The sequence below is a fragment of the Eptatretus burgeri genome, chromosome 2 (assembly GCF_056783735.1).
Source record: "Eptatretus burgeri isolate ZD-2024b chromosome 2, Ebu_testis_v1, whole genome shotgun sequence".
In the NCBI taxonomy this organism is placed as follows: Eukaryota; Metazoa; Chordata; class Myxini; order Myxiniformes; family Myxinidae; genus Eptatretus; species Eptatretus burgeri.
In genome coordinates, this window is record NC_140962.1 from 66,163,711 (window position 1) to 66,186,502 (window position 22,792).

Genomic DNA, 22,792 nt, shown 5'->3' on the forward strand with positions numbered 1-22,792 from the left:
TAAACTTGTTTTAATGTTCAGCGAAGTACCAAATAAGTTCAGATGGTAACCTTCAAATGGCCCGTTTACAGTTGCCTGATCTAAACCTCTTTGTCCTACATGAGACTTATTTTATTTCGAAGACCGAGGCTGCTCAGGGAAGAGAAAGGTTATGGAGGCCTTATGAACAAGTTCCTCCATCAGCCTAAAATATAGTGTATATTTTCGTCTACATGATCAAGGCTCATGGAATAACGAGAGCAGAATGGAATGGAACAAAATAGAAAGGGGGAAACATCAAAAGTAGAGTCGACGTGAGAGTGAGATCAAAGTGAGGGGGAGAAAGGACAGATGGGATTAACAAGCTGCACACAAGCTGAGACATGGCAAAAAGACATCATAAATAAACAATCAGAGCAACGGGAAATTCCACACAAGAAGAAAAACTTTGCTGCAATCAAGTAATTCAAATTTGAGGACCATTCAAACTCGAATAAACGCTAACAATGTGTTTTCCTTCCACAATTGAAAAACAAGTTCGGAATGAGTTGCCGAACAAAGACCGATGTTCCAGCGCATGGGACTGACATCCGAAAATTACTTTTGCAAATTTTAATTTCTCTTTTAAATTACAGAAATCTCAGTTTATAGAGGAGCTGAAAAAAAATCATTTAATGCGTATTTAAATATATGCAGAGAAAAAAAAAATCGCTTATAGATTCCAACGGCAAAGTTCCCCTCTCGTACCGGTATTTGGCACAGCGCGGCGCATTTTCACACATCCATGTCCCCTTGAGCGGAGTAGACAGAGGCAGTTCTATCATCGTTATTTCATAAGCCACAAAACGGCGACAGGCTCTTTTATGGCAGCACCAAAAACAATAATGCAAGTGCTGTGCACATATATACTTTGCATTCACTTAACTAACCTGAAAGGCAAGTGGTTTAAAAACCTCAAGAAGCATATGATGCAGTACTTTTCATTGCGCTTGGCTTTGCTCCATCCAAACACAAGTTATTTATCGGTGTCCAAAAGGCAACTAACAGTTCCGATTTTTACATTTTGTAACCTTATAACAACCTGTGAAGACAATGTATATCGGTTAAGGGCATGTTGCAAAATGCAGCATTTTTTTTGGCAAATACGTGGTTTATTACCTCCACCACCGAAGGTGAAAGGACTACGTTTTCACCCCGTCTGTTTGTCTGTGAGCATGATATCTCAAAAAGTTGCGGACGTACTTGGACAAAATTTGGACTGGTTGGGTGTGTTCCTCGGGTGAATTGATTGGATTTTGGTGATGATCTGGATCCAAATTGATTAGATTTTGGTGAAGATCCCAATGAATCCAGGACAAATTGATTAGATGTTGGTGAAGATCTGGATGTAGCTCCAGATACTAGAATATTTCAAATGATTATTCACCAGTGAGAGATTTGAGCCAAAGATGATTTACAGCACAGATATGTCGAAAAGCAGTAGACCAATTCAGACAAAACATGGTGGGCAGGTTAGGTGTGTGACGGGAAAGAATCGATTCGATTTTGGTGAAGAGCCGGATTCAGATAGGAGAATTTAATTTTTTTTTGTAAATGATTCATCATTGAGAGATGGGGCCAAAAACGATATATAGCATGATTTACAGTATTGATATTTCAAAAAGTCGTGGAGAGATTATGACAAAACTTGGTGGATGAGTTAGGGAGGTGACAATAACAAGCTGATTTGATTTTGGTTCAGGTCCTGATGCAGATCCGGCCTTTCAGTGGGATACAAAACGGAAACTGTTCGCCTGGAGAAGGTACGCGCTCTACTGAGTACGATTCTAGTTTCAACGAATGCAATCATTTTTAGGACATCTAATAGCAATCCAATTAGCATTTCCACAAAAATTCCCAAACGGATTTCTTGGAATGCCAAATGCGTTGCAATAAAAAGTAACAGACTTATTAAGCTCATCTGCAAAGTTGCCACGAGTGAATCTCTTTGGAAACGGCACAGTTAGCAGTAAAAGCTATACTGGCAAAATAAATCTTACAGGAAAGGACCAGGTCCAGTCTCATTTAGCAGAGGTGGCATGTACGGGGATGGGTGGCAGCCGGTGTGCAGACACGGTTGGATGGTTCATATCAAAAAGCTATTCTTGGACATGTGGCTCGAACTGCACTCTTGCGTCTTGCTTGTATCTCCCATTTAAAAAAACAAACAAAAAAAATGCTACAATGATCCTACTGATGCTCGGAACAAGTGGAAACATTTCAAGCCAAAAAAGTCTGACAGCTATGAAGGCAACATCGTGGAATTCAAACATAAAGTGGGGCAAAAATTGTGAATTTAACAAGGCTGTCAAAGCCCACCTTCATCTATCTGACAGTTCAAACAGCACTTTATTGCTCCAAAACAAACTAATGCAATGTGATTAAAGAGATAGTTTATGAGCCAGTAGGGTTGGTCGGTAACATCTAGGGAGAAGAATTCTCATTGTGATTTTTGGCAAGGTATACACAACCCTAGAGTTAGAAAATATGTGATAGTATTGCATCGGTGGTAGCTTTTTGTGTGTTATCACCCTGTATATATGCCTTTCCTTAAATAAGCTTTTGTGCAAAATGGCCAGTACAAGGTAAGACATCCTACTTCAACTTAACAATTTTTTTTTATCAGTTAAACATTTGTATTGAAATTTGTCTCACCGCTAGGATCATTTGCTTCTCAACAAAAAGTGCTAAACATGCCTAGGTTGAAAGGTATGTCATTGGTGACACTTATATTGGTTCCCGAGTCAGTAAGTGACCACTATATTCGTTATGGGTGTGTGTCTGTCTGTCTGTCCCGAGCATAGCTCCGTGGGTTTTGATCCGATCTTGATAAAATTAGCGTGCGAGGTTTCTATCATGATCTAGTTGTGTTTTCCGGAGAATGGCGTGCTGCGCCCATGATGGACGGAGTCACGCCCAAAAAACATGTGTTTTTAGGGGGTAGCCGGTTTCAAGTTACATCTTCTCTGAGGGGGATTGTCGAATCTGGCAGGAGTTTCGGTATTAGGTTAGCCCAATGGCACCTGCATAGCCCCATGGAGCTCGATTTTTCATTTTCGTCCCAAGGTCAAGGGCACAAGGTCACAAAGTTAGAAAATGTCAAAAAAAAATCAATAAATTGGGCATCGAGCTCCTAGGGTTTTCAACTGTTTCGAATGAAAGTTGGTATGCAAGTAGTGCTCTTCGAGTACTACAACTTTCATTATTTACGTTTTTCCCGATTCCCGCCAGTTTGCCCATGGCGTCCCCTCGAAGGTCAAAAATAAAAAAGGCGAACCATGTACATTGCTCGTGAACCATCGCCGTCTCCAGACTTGTATCAGTGTCTATTTCCTGTGTGATAAATCATACCGCCTTTAGAAAAGCATTTGTCTATCATTTACTGTGGAAAGTAAATAAAAGTTCTGGAACAATATAATTACATGGGTGTTTAGCAAATTTATTAAGAAATCCAAAAATCTAAATTTCTTTTTTGCATGTTGTATATTAAGATCAGTATTGCAGACAATGTTACCCCACCAAAAGATAGGGCCAAAAACAGAGAAGACCAAGGGCAACCAAACTAACCTTACAGAACTAGGGAAAGTAGCGTAGGATATTTGGCACAATATTCCTGCAAGATTGCTTCAGTCAATACATGAAGCATGCACGGGTAAAAGAGTGAAGGTGCTCAACAAAAGGTGGACACACAAAGTATTGACCGATACTACAAAATATCACTTGCGAAACTGAAGATTCGCAAGTACTGTATATTGGTTGGTCTGCTCTTGTATTCTCTCTGTCTGTGTGTATATTTCAATCGTCCACAGGTCACATTTTTACTCCGATCTTCCCAAAACTTAACCACCTGGTTGAGGTAGTGACAAGCTGGAAGCCCATTGTTTTTGAGGACAATAGGTCAAAGTCCGAGTCAATTTTCATCCGACTGACTTGACGTACGCATGTACAGGAAACCCTCAAACATCGCGGGTTTCCACCAATCGCAGGCAACCTATTGTGTTCCGATTTCGTTATCACGGTATTTCATTTGCGCCATTCATGATGTTTGAGCTGAGATGAGTCATTGCTTGCAGCCGCGTGTACGATTTGTACCTCATTATGAGCCTTTTCTTGTTTCTCGTGAACCATTAATTGTAGTAATCAGAGCAGCATACAGGCGCAAAAGTAAATTTAATAATAAGTCATCATCAAACACAAAATGACATGCAGAGATCCTGTAATATTAGATCAACAAAATCGACAAGGTCTAGTAGACACCCAGCAGTTAATAATGGTCTACAAACATCAAACGATGGACGAAATTAATCATGCCAAAAGGCAGAGAAAGGTTATGACGTGCATAGAAATCAAGTTCTTGCATACATTGGCAAGAAGTGAAAGTGCGGCATCTGTGGGCCGCCATTACGGAATCAATTAAATGACTGTGTGTCAACATGAGTCAAATATCCATGCAAGGGTTCCTGCCAGCAAAGTGAAGGCTCATTCCAATCTGGTGATCCTCATATTGAAAGGATGGAAAAAGCACTTAATGTTTGGATCAAGGACCAAGCAGAAAAAAAAATGCCTTTGAGTGGACCGGTGTACGGAAAAAACCATTGCAGATTTACCAATGATTCCACGAAGCACTCGGGGCTGAATGTTCTGGTTCAACCATGGCTCCTGGAACTAATCCAGGCAAATGGATTTATATTGAAGCGGATTTTTAACGCTGAAGAGATGGGAACATTTTGGAAGAGGATGCCATCTCGTACCTTCCTGTTCAAGCAGGGAAGATCTGCTCCGGGGTTCAAGGTGGCTGAGGATAGTCTTAACATTCTTCTATGTGGCAATGCTGCAGGCGACTTTGTCGTGCTCCCGATGATCCACCAGCCATCGCAAGTTTCACATCCACATATTTTTCACCTCCACCCTTCCCCCTATAGCAGCATCCTTGTCATCCCGAGCTAAGTCTTGTGTTTTCTATTTATGGCAGAGGATAGTACAAACAGTACATAATATGTTTACCCTTACCCACCTTGCTGTTTTAGAATAAATTTAAAATGTAAAACTCCTCTTTTTTTGTTTATTTTATGCTGTATTTGTTGTATTTACATGTTTATTTCAATGTTAACATGTTTATTTCTGGCTACCGTCGAGCTTCCTCGATATTTTCTTGAAGTCCAGGAACTGAACCCTGCTTTTGCCATTGGCCTATTTGTCCGTCTGTGAAGAGGATATATGAAAAGGTTGTGGATGGATTGTGACAAAATTTGGTGGACAGGTTGGTTGTGTGACAAGGAAGAATTGATTCAATTTTGGTGAACATCTGGATCTGAGAATTTTTTAACCGATTCTTCACCAGTGAGTGATGGGGGCTAAAAACTGATATATAGCACAATATCTCAAAAAGTTATGGACTTTTTAGTATCTGTGTATATCTATTTTTTTAGTATCTATTTTTTTACTTTTAGACTATTATGGACTAATAGGTTGGGAGTGTGACAGGGATGAATCGGTTCGATTTTGATCAAGATCTGAATCAGCATCCAGATACGAGAATTATTTTAATTTTTGAAGTGATTCTTCACCATTGAGAGACAGGGCCAAAAACAACCTGTAGCACGATATTTCATAAAGTTGCGGATGAGTTATGACAAAGCTATGTGATTAGTTGGTGAGGTGACAAGAAGAAGCCAATTTGATTTTGGTTCAGGTCCGGATCCAGTGGGATCCAAAACTAAACTGTTCAGCCCAAGCGTAGATGAGCACTCTACTGAGTGCCGTTCTCGTTTCCTTGTGTAACAATGCACGGGATATAGTGTTCTTTGAACTCTCTGGTTTCAGCAAGTAATGCGTAATGTTCAACCACCCGGAGGGTAGGGCACTCTACTAGGTTGAAGAGAAATTGCATATTTGGTCACTGGATTGGTTCACCAATACAAGCAAAGAAGCATATTTATTTTGCGATCAAAAGCTCAAAGCATCAAAGGTCAAGGTTGCATAAAATCATAAATTTTCATCGGATTGACTTAAAATTTGAAAAGGGTTTACATATTGGTTCACAGAACTGGTTCACCAAAAATCAGAATGATCGATTTAGCCTTTTTGATAAGTCAATGGTTTCCATGACAACAATTTCACCCCGATTATAAACAAATGTGCCTTTTTGTAAATAGATTACCACCACACCTCAGCAGTTTTTCAAGATATCAAATTAAACTTAAGCAGCTTGTTTGTATGTACGTGTAGTATATGTGAGTGAGATATCGTCAAACTTAGTCAAAGGTCAAGGTCAAGGCTATTCAAAGCATGTAAAACACATATTAGGCAACAATTCGAAAATGTTTCAACCAAATTTATTCTGCACAACATTCAATCATGTAAATCACTTGATAGGTCAAATTTTCAAGTTTATCAAATTGCTGTTTCCATGGCAACTATTGTTTATTGGGATTTCGCAAGCATCATGCTATGCACGACATCTTTCTTATTATTACCTCCGCCACCGAATGTGGATGGAGATTATGTTTTCACCCCTGTCTGTTTGTTTGTGAATAGGATATCTCAAAAAATTGTGGACGGGTTCTGATGAAATTTGGCGGAGAGCTTTAGTATGACAAGGATGAAATTATTCGATTTTGGTGAAGACCCGAATCCGGATCGGGATCTGAGAATTTTTAAAGTGATTTTTAACCATTGAGAAATAGGGCCAAAAACGACATTTCGCAGGATTTCTGAAAAAGTTGTGGATGGATTCGGAAGAAACTTGGTGGGCAGGTTGGATATATAACAAGGAAGAACGAGCCAAACCCGTGCTCTGTGCGAAGTTTCTACAGTGAGGGTTCGTTAGGACGTCAATATATCCAGTGTTCACAATGTGATTTATCGAATTTCTTTATATACAATGTTTCTTGTTACATTTTTTGTGTCAAATTCACCTTCTGAGGAAGTGAATATGTGCAGAAGAGGGTTTCACATTGTAGACCCTGTTTTCTCGGAGTGGCATTACACCTCTCAGCGGTGACGGTCTGTCGACGACAGACGTAATGACGTCAGCGAATGACCGATGATGTCATTACGCCTCAGCGGTGACGTCACACGTCGCCATGCAAATTAATGTAAAAATTAGAAAATTGCGTAAAATTCCCAAACCTGTCCGTCTGGCGTGATCTCACATAGCCCATGCTGTTTATTAGACCACAGAGCACCCGCATGCCGAAAGTGGCGGCAATCCGTCCGGCAGTTTCGGAGGAGAAATGTCAAATTACACGCAGACGTTAACAGAAATAATATATGGGATTGATTCGATTTTAGTGAAGATCTCAATCCGGATCCAATAATTTTTTAAGTGATTCTTCACCATAGAGTGATTGGGCTAAAACTATATCTAGCACAATATCTGAAAAAGTTATGGACGGATTCGGATGAAACTTGATGGATGAGTTGGTTAGGTGACGAGAACAAGCTGATTAAATTTTAGTTCAGGTCAAAATCCAGATCCGGCCCAGTGGGATACAAAACGTAAGCTAATCAGCTTGGCGGAGGTATGCGCTCTCGTGTAAGTATGCGCGGAGGTATGCGCTTAGTGGCCGTTCTAATTTAATTAAGCAGTTCGTTTCACGCGTATTTATAAAGGCTGTTACTTTACAATAATAAACACATGTAAAGGCCCAGTCACACCTTGACGTTTTAGCCAGCTTATGCCGATTTTTGAAAAATTTGTCTAAAACGCTGGCGCACATCCAATACGTTATGGGTAAGTTTTGGAAACATTGAGAGCACGCTGAAAAACACTGCCATACGTCGTAGTACGCTGGCTTTCATCGTTGTACTTTGCGGTTGTCCCCAAATTTTCCATGCTTGAAATTTTACGACTTATGCCAGCATATGACTCACAAGTTCCGTGACGCTGGCCATAAGTTTTAGGTACGTTATGCGATCGTTGACACACGTCGACACACGTTACTTGTAAGTTACTCATAAGTCAAAACACGTCGAGGTAATGTTTACACCTTGACATGCGTAATGTTTACACCTTGAATGGATAGAGGTCGATGAGACATGCACAACGATATAACTTTCAAGGTCGTCCAAGGTTGAGGTCAACGTCACGAGGCTGTCAAAGTTGCGAAAATCGTCGATTTCAAATCGTATCTCATCCTTCATTTATCAAGAGAGATCAAATGTTATTAGTGATTCAGATACTATGGACTATTATCTAGAACAATACGAGCCGTTTTTTGAAATTTGCACTCGTTCCGATTTTATAGTTTTTATCCGCCTCATGGTGCACCGGAGACCTCAACACGGCCTCCCGCGCTGATTTTAACTTCAAGTTCAATTATGTTTCCACCTTTCGCACTGCATAAGGTTGATCGACACTGAAATAAAGCGAATTCGACCTGAAATTCACCTTTAATGAGGGAAATGCATCGAATGCGTTGGGTGGGTGGGTGTGGGTGCCGAGATGCCGCGGATTCTGGCAGGCACGGGATGAAGCCGAGAATTGTCTCCTCGAGGGAATGCTTACTATTGGGGTCTGGGAGATTAATGTTTACATTTTTGAGGGTTTTAGAACACGCTTTACAGGTCTCTGTAAAAATTGCGGTGCAAAAGAGACGTTTTATGATTGTATAAAAAATATTTCGTCCGCCGCGTCACGGCTCGTCACGTGACACCACAGAGGCATCGTTGAGTCACGAAAAGGTTTTGCTTGTGCGCGCTGATGTCATCGCGCTCCTCTACTCTGTGGCCGAGATACGACTTGATCGACACTGAAATAAAGTGAATTCGACCTGAAATTCACCTTTCGATTATAGATGCCCCTAATTTGATTTTGCTTCTGTCGACCTCTGGCAGAGATAACCGGCACTCCCACTCGGGGGTATTTTTATCTACCAATTCCCCTAAACGTTGCCAATACGCCATTATATGGTAGTTGTAAGTTAGAAACACGTTCATTTAGTTATTTGGTCATCCGGAAGACGTCAATCAAATACGTCTACATACATCAATGTGCGTTGGAAATACGTAAGGAATTGGTTCAAACCATGTTATTCATAAGTTAGAAATAACTTTCGGGTACGCTAGACATTAGCTCGACGTGTTTCGACTTATGAGTAACTTACAAGTAACTTTTGTCGACGTGTGCCAACGTTCGCATATCGTGCGTACAACTTATTCCCATCGCATGCGGAATGTGTGAGGCATACAGCAAGTACGTCGTAAAATGTTTAACACATTTAAAATTACAAGACGTACTCCACTTACTACGAAGTATGATAGCGTACTTTAGTGTTCTATTCACGTATACCAAACTTACCCATACCGTATTCGACGTGCGCCAGCGTTTTAGACGCATTTTTCAGAGGTCGGCATACGCTGGCAAGATCGCCAAGGTGTGACTGCGATGTTGACACTTCCATTTCTCCGGCGGTTATGATTTGAATCATTGTGCGGCAGCCTTTTAATAGGCTACGTCACGAGTTCGTCGGCGATACGTGCAGCGCGCTATGCATAAGTTAGACTATCGTTGGGCATAGGTTGTGAACGCCGACAACAGGCTAAGCATTCGTTGGTATAAGTCATCTATAAGACAACGAAACGTTCTGTGTCCGTTACTAATATGTTATGCATACGACCAACTCGTTATGAATACGTCCGAATCTTTAAAAAAAACACCAAAAGTTCAGCGTAAGCCAGCGTTTTACATACATTTTAAAGTGTTTACGTTGTTGATACGTTGCCATTGCTGGCTGAAACGTCAAGGTGTGACTGGGCCTTGACTCATCACTGATAATTTGTAGAATTTACTCTAAAGTATGAATATCATTGGAATAACCCAAGCTATTGCACAGTACTGTATATATGCCTATACATGTTCCATTCTACATGTAGATTCATCAACTATGAACACAATAACTAATCAAAAGTTAAAATCCATAAGCATCAGAATTTTTTTTTTAAAGGACTCATGATCCAAGTACAATTTTGCCTCAATTTTTTTTTGCTCCATCAAATATTAAAGAGGGAGAAAGAACCATTAATCCTGCGTTAGTACCCTGGGGTGTTTGGAAAACCCAATTTTTTTAAATGTCCTGTTTTCTATAGATGTGCACACTAATATCCATTTTCTCCGCAGTAGCTTCACGATTCTGTGTGTTGAGTGCGCTCAAAATTTTTCATGGTCCTGTGGGAACTCTTGTAAGAGGTAGACGTCATTTCTCAGTGGGCAGAGAGACAATACCTCAGGGTACTAATAAGGTACTGAAAAAATAAGCCTGAAATTCCTAAGGAATTCTTAGAGACAAAGAACAGATGTAATTATGACAGCATATTTGGTTTCACAGACAAAACGACATTAGTTTCATACATCCCGCAGAGTAAGAAGGAGAACAATGTTCTTGTCAGCAGCATGCACTATGATGACAAAATTGACCCAAATTCTGGAGGTAAGAATAAACCAGAAATTATCAAAAAGAAGGTTCCCTGCATGCCCAATGCCCCCACAACCCCACTCGTCACAGGGGGCAAAGAGATGTGCATTCTGTCCCAGGTCACGCCATCATAAAGTGAAAACAGTGTGTAACCAGTGTGGTAAACATGCGTGTAAAGAACACAGCAAGTTGACTGTCAGTTGCATTGAGTGCCAAAATAAATATATCAGGTGATGAAAGTGAGTGATGAGGATGTTTCTGCTGTCGCTAATGAGTTTTGATAAATTTTGTTTTCTATTATTGTCTTGATGTATTTATGTACTCATGTACTATGAAATCAAACTGAAATATAATTATATGTATAATCCTGCATACGTTCACCAAATAAATGAGTTGAACTTCATGCTAGTTTTGCTTACATGCTTCATTTTAAAAATTTAAAAGTTGGGGTGCTCAAACACCCCAGGGTACTAACTGCGTAAAAAAAACCATGGTACTAACGCAGGGTTAAGAGGGTAAGGCTGTGCTCAAGAACTATCAAGCTAATGAACACCTATCAAAAGGAGAAGTGAGGGGTGGGTGTTGGGCAGGAGGGGGGGGGCTTTTTAATCGCGTAGAGCAAGTCTTCTCATCGTGAAGAATGGGTCTGTGTGTGCCTTGGAAGCACAAGATTGAGTGCAAAAGATTTTGGAAGCATCATGCTGATTTGTGATAACAAAAAAAAAAAAAAACAATGCACAACGATGATGTTAAAGGAGAAAAAATAAATGACAGAAGCAATTAAAACAATTAAGTGATTATCACTTTGGCTGGTCACCTTTTTGGGGAAAATACTTTATGCATTGGACATTTGTCAAGGAAAAAAATAATAATTGAAACCTGCAATTTTATTGCATCAAAAAACAAAAACAACTTTGCATTCGCTCACGTGATAACCCAATTTGTTTGCATTAATGTATAGTTGTTTTTTTTATTTTGTTCTGAATCATGGCAGAGGCGATAATTCCACCAACTAAGGATTTCATACGTCTTCAAGGTTCTATTTACATAGTATGTATGCAAAAAAGGGGACAATTTTGATACTTATTGATGGAGCATTGCAGAAATGGTATTTGTTGCATATATGGGCAGTTGGTATAACAAGCAATAGGAATGGCTGGTTTTGCTTCCTTCTCACTTAATTCTCCGATTATGTCACAATGCAAACTTCGTACTTTATTAATGTTCTCCAGCTTTAATTTACTGACATTCTCAGAAGAAGATTTATTTACACATACAATGGTGTTTTTAGCTTTTTAGCCATTTCGTTTCATGCGACAACTTTGCAATGCAATGCATATATCACCATACTCCATTTGCATTTCTTGATGTTACATATGTAAGGCTTGACAAACATAAATCAACACAGACAATCAAAGTATGTACCTCAGCCACCCTCTCCAAAAGGGGCTCAAGCCAATGTTCGTTGCATTCGCAGTGGCTGTCCAAGAAAGTCAAGATGGAACTCTGAGCCGAGTCAGCTCCGCGCACACGTGAGCGCATGAGCCCTGTGGAACAAGAACACAGCTACCCGTTTAGAGCAGAAATGAAGAAAAATAAAAAAAGAAAATGAAAAAAGGACGTGGTGTTGCTTCGCTCCGACAAAGCTAAGTTTTATCAGGCAAAGGAATTCGTGTCTCCCTGTTTTTGTTACTGGTTCATATTTTCCATGAGACCTCAGTGGCCTTCATTGGTTCCTATTTTATATTACGTCTCAATCTTTGCTTTCCAACACAAAACTATTCATATAAAATATTGCAAAGGTCCATTGTGAGTGCTCACCTTTTGTTGTTTCTGTGGTATTAATAATTGTGTTCTATGTGGATAACACTTCCACACATTCATCTTTGCCTCCACCAAATAAATCAATTAAAAATAAATAAATAAATAAATAAATAAATAAATAAATAAATAAGGATCAGTCTTTTCTTGATACCTGCTCATCCAAACCCCAATCCCCTATTTTCACCTTTTGGTTCACTAGTCAGTAAGTAACCACTATATTCGTTATGGGTGTCCGTCTGTCTGTCCCGAGCATAGCTCCGTGGGTTTTGATCCGATCCTGATAAAATTAGGGTGCAAGGTTTGTATCATGATCTAGTTGTGTTTTCCGGAGAATGGGCGTGCTGCGCCCATTATGGGCAGAGCCACACCCAAAAAACATGCGTTTTTAGGTGCTAGCCGGTTTCAAGTTACATCTTCTCCAAGGGGGTTTGCCGAATCTGGCAGGGGTTTCGGTATTTGGTTAGCCCAATGGCACCTGCATAGTCCCACGGAGCTCGATTTTTCATTTTCGTCCCAAGGTCAAGGTCGCAAGGTCACGAACTTAGAAAATGTCAAAAAAAATCAATAAATTGGGCATTGAGCTCCTCAGGTTTTCAACTGTTTCGAATGAAAGTTGGTATGCAAGTAGTGCTCTTCGAGTACTACAACTTTCATCATTTACGTTTTTCCCGATTCCCGCCAGTCTGCCCGTAGCGTCCCCTCAAAGGTCAAAAAATTAAAAAGGCGAACCGTGTACATTGCTCGTGGACCATCGCAGTCTCCAGACTTGTCTTTCTTTCTTCCTTTTGCAGATTTCTGATCCTTCCTCTTCATTCCTGCTCACAAAAAAAAAAGTCATCCTTTCACTGCGCTCTACTCCATTCTCTGATGTGACTGGAGTCATGTTGTCTCTCGTGTATCTGTAGCTGTTTATTGAAAACAGAATTTTCCATCTTCTCGGACGCCTTCTGGGCATCATTCCAACAACATTACTCCTGTTTCGCCTGCTCCATTATTGGGAAGTAAATAGCGTAACAATTAACAAATGCAGGAAAAACCTGGGAATACTCGATTCAGCCTGGGAATACTTTCCCAAAAGCAAACACTCTATCACTGCACTGCCCTCCAAACTGTGATGACAGTGTATCAATACTCTAAAATATCAGCTCACTTTCACTCTCTCCACTTCCCAAATTCCAACTCTCTCTTCCTTATCTTTGGTGATTTCAAACGTCACATTTCCAGCTGGCTCAGTGTTGGTCCTCACACCAATGTCCATGGTATTGCAGCCAAGGGCGTTTGTGAGACTTTTGGCTTCACTCTATCTGTTGTATTCTCAAGCTACCTTTCCTCGACTTGCTGCCGCTCTTTATGACTTTATTATGTTTAATTTCCAGTCAAATCTTTTCTGCTGTTCCTTTGCTCTTCTTGGCTCTTCAGATCATGGACTCTTCAAATGTGTTTCACCGATGGTCTTTGCAAGATACCGCCATGTCGGGAAGTTCATCAGGCAGATCGGTCTGGCCTGCACTGCGCCATCTCTTTCAATGTTCTTTCACTTTAATTGTCATTTCTATTCTTTAATTTTACGGACTATTTTATTATTATCATTATTATTAATTAGTATTATTATATATTTTTATTCAATTATTTATATCACTTTTTGAAGTGACTTTCATTTAATGATCTAATTTGTCACTTCTGGTCCCCTCCCCCCTCCCCCGCCCCTAACCACCGCCTCCCCCATTATTTTCACTTTTCTACAAATTCCAGTCCCTTTGACTTTTAACTCCCGAACCCTGACCCTTCATGTCAAAATCAGTCATTCATTCTCACTCCCATTGGTCCCATTCCATGAAAGCACTCTGACTCGCTCATACCCTATATTAAAACTTGCCCATCTCATGTTTCCCTCCTTTGCTATAGCGAAGGGTTAACACCCAAAACATCAGCTTATCCTTGCTTCCCACGGTGATTATTCGCATACCTCAATGAACATCCTGTTGATTTCATCAATTGTTCTACCTGTGCGCCAATGCAGGTCGACACTACTTTCCCCCAGCAAGAATAGTTCTTCATTCTACATGGAAAAAATTAACAGCCCATCTTGACTCCTCCACCCCCAACTGGACATGATGGCTGCAGTGCACCAACACTCTAAAACTGTTCATTTAATTTCGAATCATCTTTATCTGCACTTTTCAAGGTCATTTTGCAAAGGCCACCTGGATGCACCAGGGTAAAATCACCAACATGCTCACCAATTCATAAGAACAATGCAAAAACTAAACCTCAACTACACACCGGTCAACATTCTTCCCATCATAGGCATAGTAATGCTATGAATAATTTCAAATCAACATTTTTGGAAATCTCTGACCATTAGTTTGGTTTGCGCACAAGTCATTCATCACACCTTGGCCATGGAGCTTCTTCTATATCAGCAAATTGGATGAATGTCCTAAATCTCAACCAAGAGATACAGGGTGTTCCAAAAAGACCTGGACAACTTTGGTTAATATATTTAGTCCCACAAAAGATACACCGATACCCTTTGTTTTATATGAAACAGAAACTCATGCATACGTTTTCTATATTTTCAGGTCTGGTGGTTTATTCCTTACGATAATTTATGGACTGGTGTTTGTTTGTTTATCGTGCTACCACTCCTCCTCCAGTTCTGGGCCGATTACATCCAGACTTGGTACATATGATCAGCATAACCCCAATTAATGTATAGGGGTGTTTTTATCTTTGCCGTTGGTCTTGGGAGGAGGGTGGGGAGGGAACATATATATATATATATATATATATATATATATATATATATATATATATATATATATATATATATATATATATATATATATATATATATATATATATATATATATATATATATATATATATATATATATATATATATATATATATATATAGCTCTGGAAAAAAAATAAGAGACCACTCCAAAAAAAAATTAAATCAGCATCTCTACATGTAAGGCAGTCATTCCATTCCAGTGTCTGTTGAATTCCAACACAGGCACACCTCATTCTACTTAGTGAAGCACTGATTAGGTGATCACCTGAACCGAATCTTATTTAACAAGGAAAAGTATAAAAACCACTGCTGTGGTCATCACTATCCTCTTGCAATAGGACCAGCTGGATGGCAAAAACAGTGCTCATTGTACCTCAAAAGTAATTGGAATCAAAAAAATAACTATTGACCATGCCAAAAGAGTTGAAAAGAAAAGTTTTGAGTGAGGAAAAGAAGGGTTCAATTCTGGCTTTACTGGCAGAGGGATACAGTGAGCGTCACGTTGCTTCCATCCTTAAAATTTCAAACATGGCGGTTCATAAGAACAAGGTCAAGCAGCAGACATTGGGGACAACAAAGCTACAGACTGGCAGAGGGCGAAAACGACTTTCCACTGACCAGGATGACCGCCAACTCATTCGAATGTCACTCAACAACCATAGGATGACATCAAGTGACCTACAAAAAGAATGGCAAACCGCAGCTGGGGTGAAGTGCACGGCAAGCACGGTTCGAAACAGGCTCCTAGGGGCAGAGTTGAAGTCGTGCAAAGCTAGAAAAAAAGACCTTCATCAATGAGAAGCAAAGAAGAGCCAGGCTGAGGTTTGCAAAAGACCATAAGGATTGGACCGTAGAGGACTGGAGTAAGGTCATCTTCTCTGATGAGTCCAATTTTCAGCTTTGCCCAACACCTGGTCGTTAAGGCCCGGTCACACCTTGACGTTTTAGCCAGCGATGGCAACGTATTAAAATGTATGTAAAACGCTGGCTGACGTTGAACTTTTGATGTTTTTTTTTAAGATTCGGACGTATTCATAACGAGTTGGTCGTATGCATAACATATTAGTAATGGAAACAGAACGTTTCGTTGTGTTATAGATAACTTATACCAACGAATGCTGAACCTGTTATCGGCCTACACAACCGATGCCCAACGATAGTCTAACTTCGGCATAGCGCGTTGCACGCATCGCCGACGATGTCGTGACGTTGCCTATTAAAAGGCTGACGCACAACAATTCGAATCATAACTGCCGTAGAAATGGAAGTGTCAACATCGCGGTCACACCTTGGCGATCTTGCCAGCGTATGCCGACCGAAGAAAAATGTGTCTAAAACGTTGGGGCACGTCAAATACGGTATGAGTAAGTTTGGTATACGTGAGTACAACGCTAAAGTACGCTATCATATGTCGTAGTAAGTAGAGTACGTCAAGAAATTTTAAACATGTTCAAAATTTTACGACGTACTCGGCGTATGACACACGTTCCGCATGCGATGGGGATAAGTTTTACACACGATATGTGGACGCTTACACACGTCCACAAAGGCTACTTATAAGCTACTCATAAGTCGAAACACGTCGCGGTAATGTCTTTTTTACGCGAAACTTATTTCTAACTTATGTTTGACGTGCTTTGAACCAATTCTTTACGTAGTCCCAACACACATCGACGTATGTAGACGTATTCCAATGACGTCTTCCGGTCGACAAAAAAAATAAATGAATGTGTTTCTAGGTTACAACTGCCATATAAAGACGTGTTCCCAGCGGTTTTGGGAATTGGTATATAAAAATGGTGTTCATAAAAGGGGAACCCAACAGTGTTTTCGAGTCCTTTTTGAGTCGATGTCCGTATCAGTATCAGTATCAGTATCAGTATCAGTATCAGTAGTAGTTTGTTCATGTTGGCAGTAGTAGGTGAGTGTGAGGGGGAGGGTGTGGGTTATGATGGATCGTCCTTGCGTCCGCGTGTCCACGGGTAGGTTCATAGGCTGCCACTCAACGATTTAAATGGCTGCATCTCCACGATTGAAAGTAGACGCTTGCGCTCAACAACTGGATTTTTTTACACTCAACGACTTTTAAACGGTACCACTCAGCTAGTTTCATTGTTTACAATGAACGATTTAAATTGCTGTCACTCGCCTTTGTTTTTTGACGCTGGCGCTCGGAAATTTTAATCGTTTGTATTGAACGTGATAAATCGCTCAAACCCCACTATTGAAAGTAGACGCTTGCGCTCAACAATTGGATTTTTTTTACATTCAACGACTTTTAAACGGTACCACTCAGTTACTTTCATTGTTTACAATGAAGGATTTAAATTGCTGTCACTCGCCTTTGTTTTTTGACGCCGAGGTTTTGAAATTTGAAGCGTTTCTTCTGAACGTGTTAAAACGCTCAAACTCGACTATTTTAAATAGACGCTGCCGATGGACAATTGGAATCATAGCCAAGCTAGACATCGAAGTGTGAACATCCTCGTCATGCCCAAGAAAAGTTTGAAGAATGCTGCAAATAAGTGTCCTGGCCGTGGCCGTGGAAGCTGACGCAAGGACGATCCATTATACCGACGTCTTTCAGCCTATGAGTAACTTAAAAGTAACGTCTGTCGATGTGTGGCAACGATCGCGTAACGTGCCAACAACACGTTAATCATAGGTTAGAAATAAGTTTCGGGTACGCTAAACATTACCTCGGCGTGTCTCAATTTATGATTAACTTACAAGTAGCATGTGTTGACGTCTGTCAACGATCGCAGACCGTGCATACAACTTGTGGCCAGCGTAGCGGAACGTGTGAGTCATACGCCGGCATACGTCGTGAAATTTCAAGCATGAAAAAATTTGAGGACAACCGAAAAGTACAACGTTTAAAGCCAACGTACAACGACGTATGGCAGTGTTTTTCAGCGTGCTCTCAATGTTATCAAAACTTACCCATAACGTATTCAACGTGTGCCAGCGTTTTAGAAAAAAAATTCAAAAATCGGCATACGTTGGCTAAAACGTCAAGGTGTGACCGGGCCTTTAGACAGAGACCTGGAGAGGCCGACAAGCCAGTGTCTCACACCCACTGTGGAATTTGGTGGAGGATCGGTGATGATCTGGGGGTGCTTCAGCAAGGCTGGAATCGGGCAGATTTGTCTTTGTGAAGGACTCATGAATCAAGCCACGTACAAGGTTGTCCTGGAAGAACACTTGTTCCTTCTGCTCTGACAATGTTCCCCAACTCTGAGGATTGGTTTTTCCAGCAGGAAAATGCTCCATGCCACACAGCCAGGTCAATCAAGGTGTGGATGGAGGACCATCATATCAAGACCCTGTCATGGCCAGCCCAATCTCCAGACCTGAACCCCATTGAAAACCTCTGGAATGTGATCAAGAGGAAGATGGATGGTCACAAGCCATCAAACAAAGCCGAGCTGCTTGAATTTTTGTGCCAAGAGTGGCATAAAGTCACCCAACAGCAATGTGAAAGACTGGTGGAGAGCATGCCGACGCATGAAAGCTGTGATTGAAAATCAGGGTTATTCCACAAAATATTGATTTATGAACTCTTCCTAAGTTAAAACATTAGTATTGTGTTGTTTAAAAATGAATATGAACTTGTTTTGTTTATATTATTTGAGGTCTGAAAACACTGAATCTTTGTTGTTATTTTGACCAGTTGTCATCTGCAAATAAATGCTCTAAATGACAATATTTTTATTTGGAATTTGGGAGAAATGTTGTCAGTGGTTTATAGAATAAAAAAAAATGTTCATTTTACTCAAACACATACCTATAAATAGTAAAACCAGAAAAACTGATAATATCTTTTAATTAATTTTTTCCAGAGCTGTATAGATGCAAACATACATACAAACATACATACATACACTCACAAATACCATCCGTCGCTTCACTGAAGGGAATACTGAGAGGGGCGAAAAAAGAGGAGAGGAGGAGCAAGGAAGGGAGTGAGAACAAGGAGGGGTGGGGGAGCAAGGAGGGAGGGAGAGTAATGAGGGGTGAATATAAGGCAGGCAGCGAGAAGTGAAGAGGAAGGGAAGGCAGACGTGCGGTGAAGCATTCATTACAATTCATAATGCCTCATCAAAATGCTTCTGCATCGAATCACAGTGAGGAGGGAAACAAAATAATGTCTGAAATCCATTTTCTCCCGGTCATAAGAAGGCCAGTCAATCAGTAACCTTAAACTGGCGATACAAATTTGAGAATATAGTGTGTGTAGTTGTAGACGACATATGTTATATTTATGGGTAAGAGTCATGTTTTGCCTGTTTTAGATCTGGCAACATTGAGTGTATGATATCAGTAGAGCAGTTCCAAGATGGCAGCTTCCTTAGAAGCATGTACCAGGGAGGAGCAACGTTCTGTGATCCGCTTCTTGGGAAGTGAGGTTGTGAATCCCAGTGGAATCCATTGCAGAATGAAGATGCAATATGGTGACGCATGTTTATCGCTGCAGCAGGTCTGCTACTGGGACAGGAACTTTGAAAGTGGAGTGTCCAGTGTGGCAGATGCTGCTCGCTCGGGCCGGCTTCACACAGCAGACACACCAGAAATGGTTGCAGGAGTTGAGCGCGTGCTAAGGGAAAACCGTCACATTACGATGGATGAAGTGGTCTCCGAATTGAACATTAGTCATGGTTCAGCACACCATATCATTCACAACGTGCTTGGGTTCCGCAAAGTGTCTGCAAGGTGGGTGCCGAGACAACACACACCAGAACTGAAAGAACGGCAAGTGGACGCATGTGAAGAAGTTCTGTGACGTTACGAAATAGAAGGCGATGATTTCTTACAGTGCGTAGTGATAGTCCATGGGCCCAGGCATCTATCGGTACCATCTGAGGAAACCAAACTTTAGGGCTACTAAGTTATTGGTAGGGACTATATGATTATTTCACTATGTGATAACCGTTCCAGAAGAGCAGCTTCGTGTATGTATTTTGCATTTTTACCATTTTACCATTCTGAGATTTGACGTTTTGGGGGAAAATCAAAAAAAACAAAAAGAAAACAAAGGACCACCGAGAGGAAGTGGCAGAGCTGAAGTCCACGCAGGAGGAAGCAGACACCCGAATGCTTCTGCATGCTCTGCATGCAGCAGAGGCTGGGTACAAGGCTGTTGTGATCACTTCCGAAGATACATATATCCTCGTGCTGTGTCTTGCCTTCAATAAGGACATCCCATTCCCCGTGTATCAGAAGTGTGGTACGCAAACCCGCACACGGTTCCTAGACATTGACAAGCTTGCTAGATCGATGGGAGACGGTGTCTGTGATGCCCTGGTTGGACTGCACGTGTTCTCCGGTTGTGATACAGTCAGTTCCTTTGCAGGCCGGGGAAAGATGGGCGCCTTGAAGCAAATGAAGTCGGATAAGACCTACCAAGAGGCCTTCAGTCAGCTCTGTCATTCATGGGAAGTATCCACCGAGCTCTTTCAGAAGCTGCAAGAGGTCACCTGCCACATATACATGCCATCTACCAACACCACGAAAGTCAATGAACTCCGACATCAACTCTTCTGTGCCAGACGGGGAGAGATAGAGTCCAGTCAGCTTCCACCATGTGAAGACCGCCTCTTCATGCACGTCCTCCGTGCAAACTACCAGGCTGCTATTTGGAGGCGCTGTCTGCAAGGCCAACCCTATGTTCCAAGTCCCAAGGGTTGTGGATGGACCACTGTTGATGACGGGAAGCTGGCCATCGAGTGGATGCAGGACAGGGTTCTCCAGCACCGGATGCAGTGTTACAACTGCTTTCCTGCAAGTGTGGACGGTCGTGCAAACTCCCAGACTGCACGTGCCTTGCCAATAGCCTGAAGTGCACTGACATGTGCAAGTTGCGAACCTGCAGCAACCAGCCCGCTGATGTCGAGGAAGAGGTTGTAGACCTCGAGGACTCTGATGCTGATAACAGTGATGAAGAGTAGACTACTGATCAATGGTGTGAATGTTTTGGCACAATCACAAGGACATTCATGGCTACAAATATGCATGAGTAAAACATAGTACATAAACATGCCACAGTAGCGTGGTGAAATTTGGGTTATCCGTACAGTTCACATTTTGGACGCTTGTTGGAACTAGGGTAGGGGAAGGGCAATTCCCTTAACTGTGGTAAAAACTTGTAAAATGTTCATAAATGTTTTCCTCATACAACATGTGCATGTTGTAGGCTACTGCGGTTCAGTAGCACTACCCAGGGAACTTGTATGACAATATTATAAATTAAAATGTATTGAAAATCACGAATCAGCAACATTTTGATCGGCCCTATTGTTCGCCCCTTTCTGCCATAAAACAAATTCTGCCTTCAGGAATGACAGAAAGGATTATTCAGATGGTATAAATAAAGCATTTCAGACATGTATTTGTGGTTTGCAGTTCATTCTAGCCCCATGTGGAAACAGCAATTGCATCATTAGTGAATGTTTCTGAGTTTGCCTTTTCGCTTTCATTATGCGGAGGGTGGGTACATTCCAGAGATGATAACTACCAATAAGCTGCCAGTCTCCAATGGTTATCACATCAAAATATGATATATATATATATATATATATATATATATATATATATATATATATATATATATATATATATATATATATATATATATATACACAAATTCAAAAATCATAACTAGGATTGGTTTCCTTAGATGGTACCGACAAGTGGAATTTCTGGCCTGGGCCCATGGACTATTACAGGGGATGAAAGCTGGGTCCACTACTTTCAGCCAGAAACAGAGGGCAAGCAAAGAGTGGCGCCATTCAACTTCACAGAAGTCCAAAAAATTGTGCACACAGCCATCCGCTGGAAAAGTGATACTGACGCTCTTCTGGGATAGCCGAGGCCCATTCGAAGAGCATTACATGCCCAGAGGGACCACAGTCACCAGTGCTTCATACTGTGACCTCCGTAAAAATCATCTGCAACCAGAAATCAGATCAAAACGTCGTGGACTACTCACGACCGGTGTTTTGCTACAGCATGACAATGCTCGCCTGGTGTTGGCTTAATGGTTAGGCGGATGGGATTGGGATCCTAGGATCCTGAGTTAAAATCCCCCATGGTTGTTGAATTAATACCAGGTGTGGTTGACTCTGCCTGCCATCCTTCTGCGGTCAGCAAAATGAGTGCCAGCTTGATGGTATCCTGTGTTGGAGTGGTGATCTGTCCAGGGTCGTGCCCAAGAGCCAAGGAGACTGCTTCGGCAGCACGAGCGCTCTGCACAGTTTATGGTCCCAATGGATGGATGAATGGACAATGCTCGGCCCCACACTGTTCATGCTACAGCTGCAATAATCGAGGACATGCATTTTGAGTGTCTTCCTCATCCACCCTACTCATCAGACCTCGCCCCTGCGGATTACCACATCTTTGGGCCATTTAGAGGAGCTTGGTGGAACCACTTTCCGATCCGATGAAGAGGTCCAAGAGGAGATGCATGAATGGCTACACAAGCAGCCAAAAGATGTTTTTTTTTCTCGAGGAATTCAGGTCTTAGTAAAGCACTGGAAAAAAAAATGCATTGAACGCAATGGAGATCATGTTGAAAAAATAGCACAGTTGTTACACACATCCATGCAATAAACAATTTGTGAAAAATATTTGAAGGTTACTTATTGATTGGTCCTTGTACTATAAATACCACCCAGAAACAAACTCCTGTACGGACGCGACCGGAGACAAAGTCCTGTCCGGACACAAACACCGCC

General features: G+C 41.2%; 1 protein-coding gene across 3 annotated transcripts in view; it reads right to left on the reverse strand.

The window, feature by feature from the left end:
• Positions 1–22,792, reverse strand: part of LOC147032209 (polypeptide N-acetylgalactosaminyltransferase 2-like) — a 130,173-nt gene that overhangs the window by 50,695 nt on the left and 56,686 nt on the right. For all 3 annotated transcript variants that reach the window (XM_085869599.1, XM_085869601.1, XM_085869602.1), the window contains exon 7: positions 11,859–11,980. In XM_085869599.1, the coding sequence (XP_085725725.1) occupies positions 11,859–11,980 (122 nt within the window). The remainder of the gene's footprint in view (positions 1–11,858; positions 11,981–22,792) is intronic.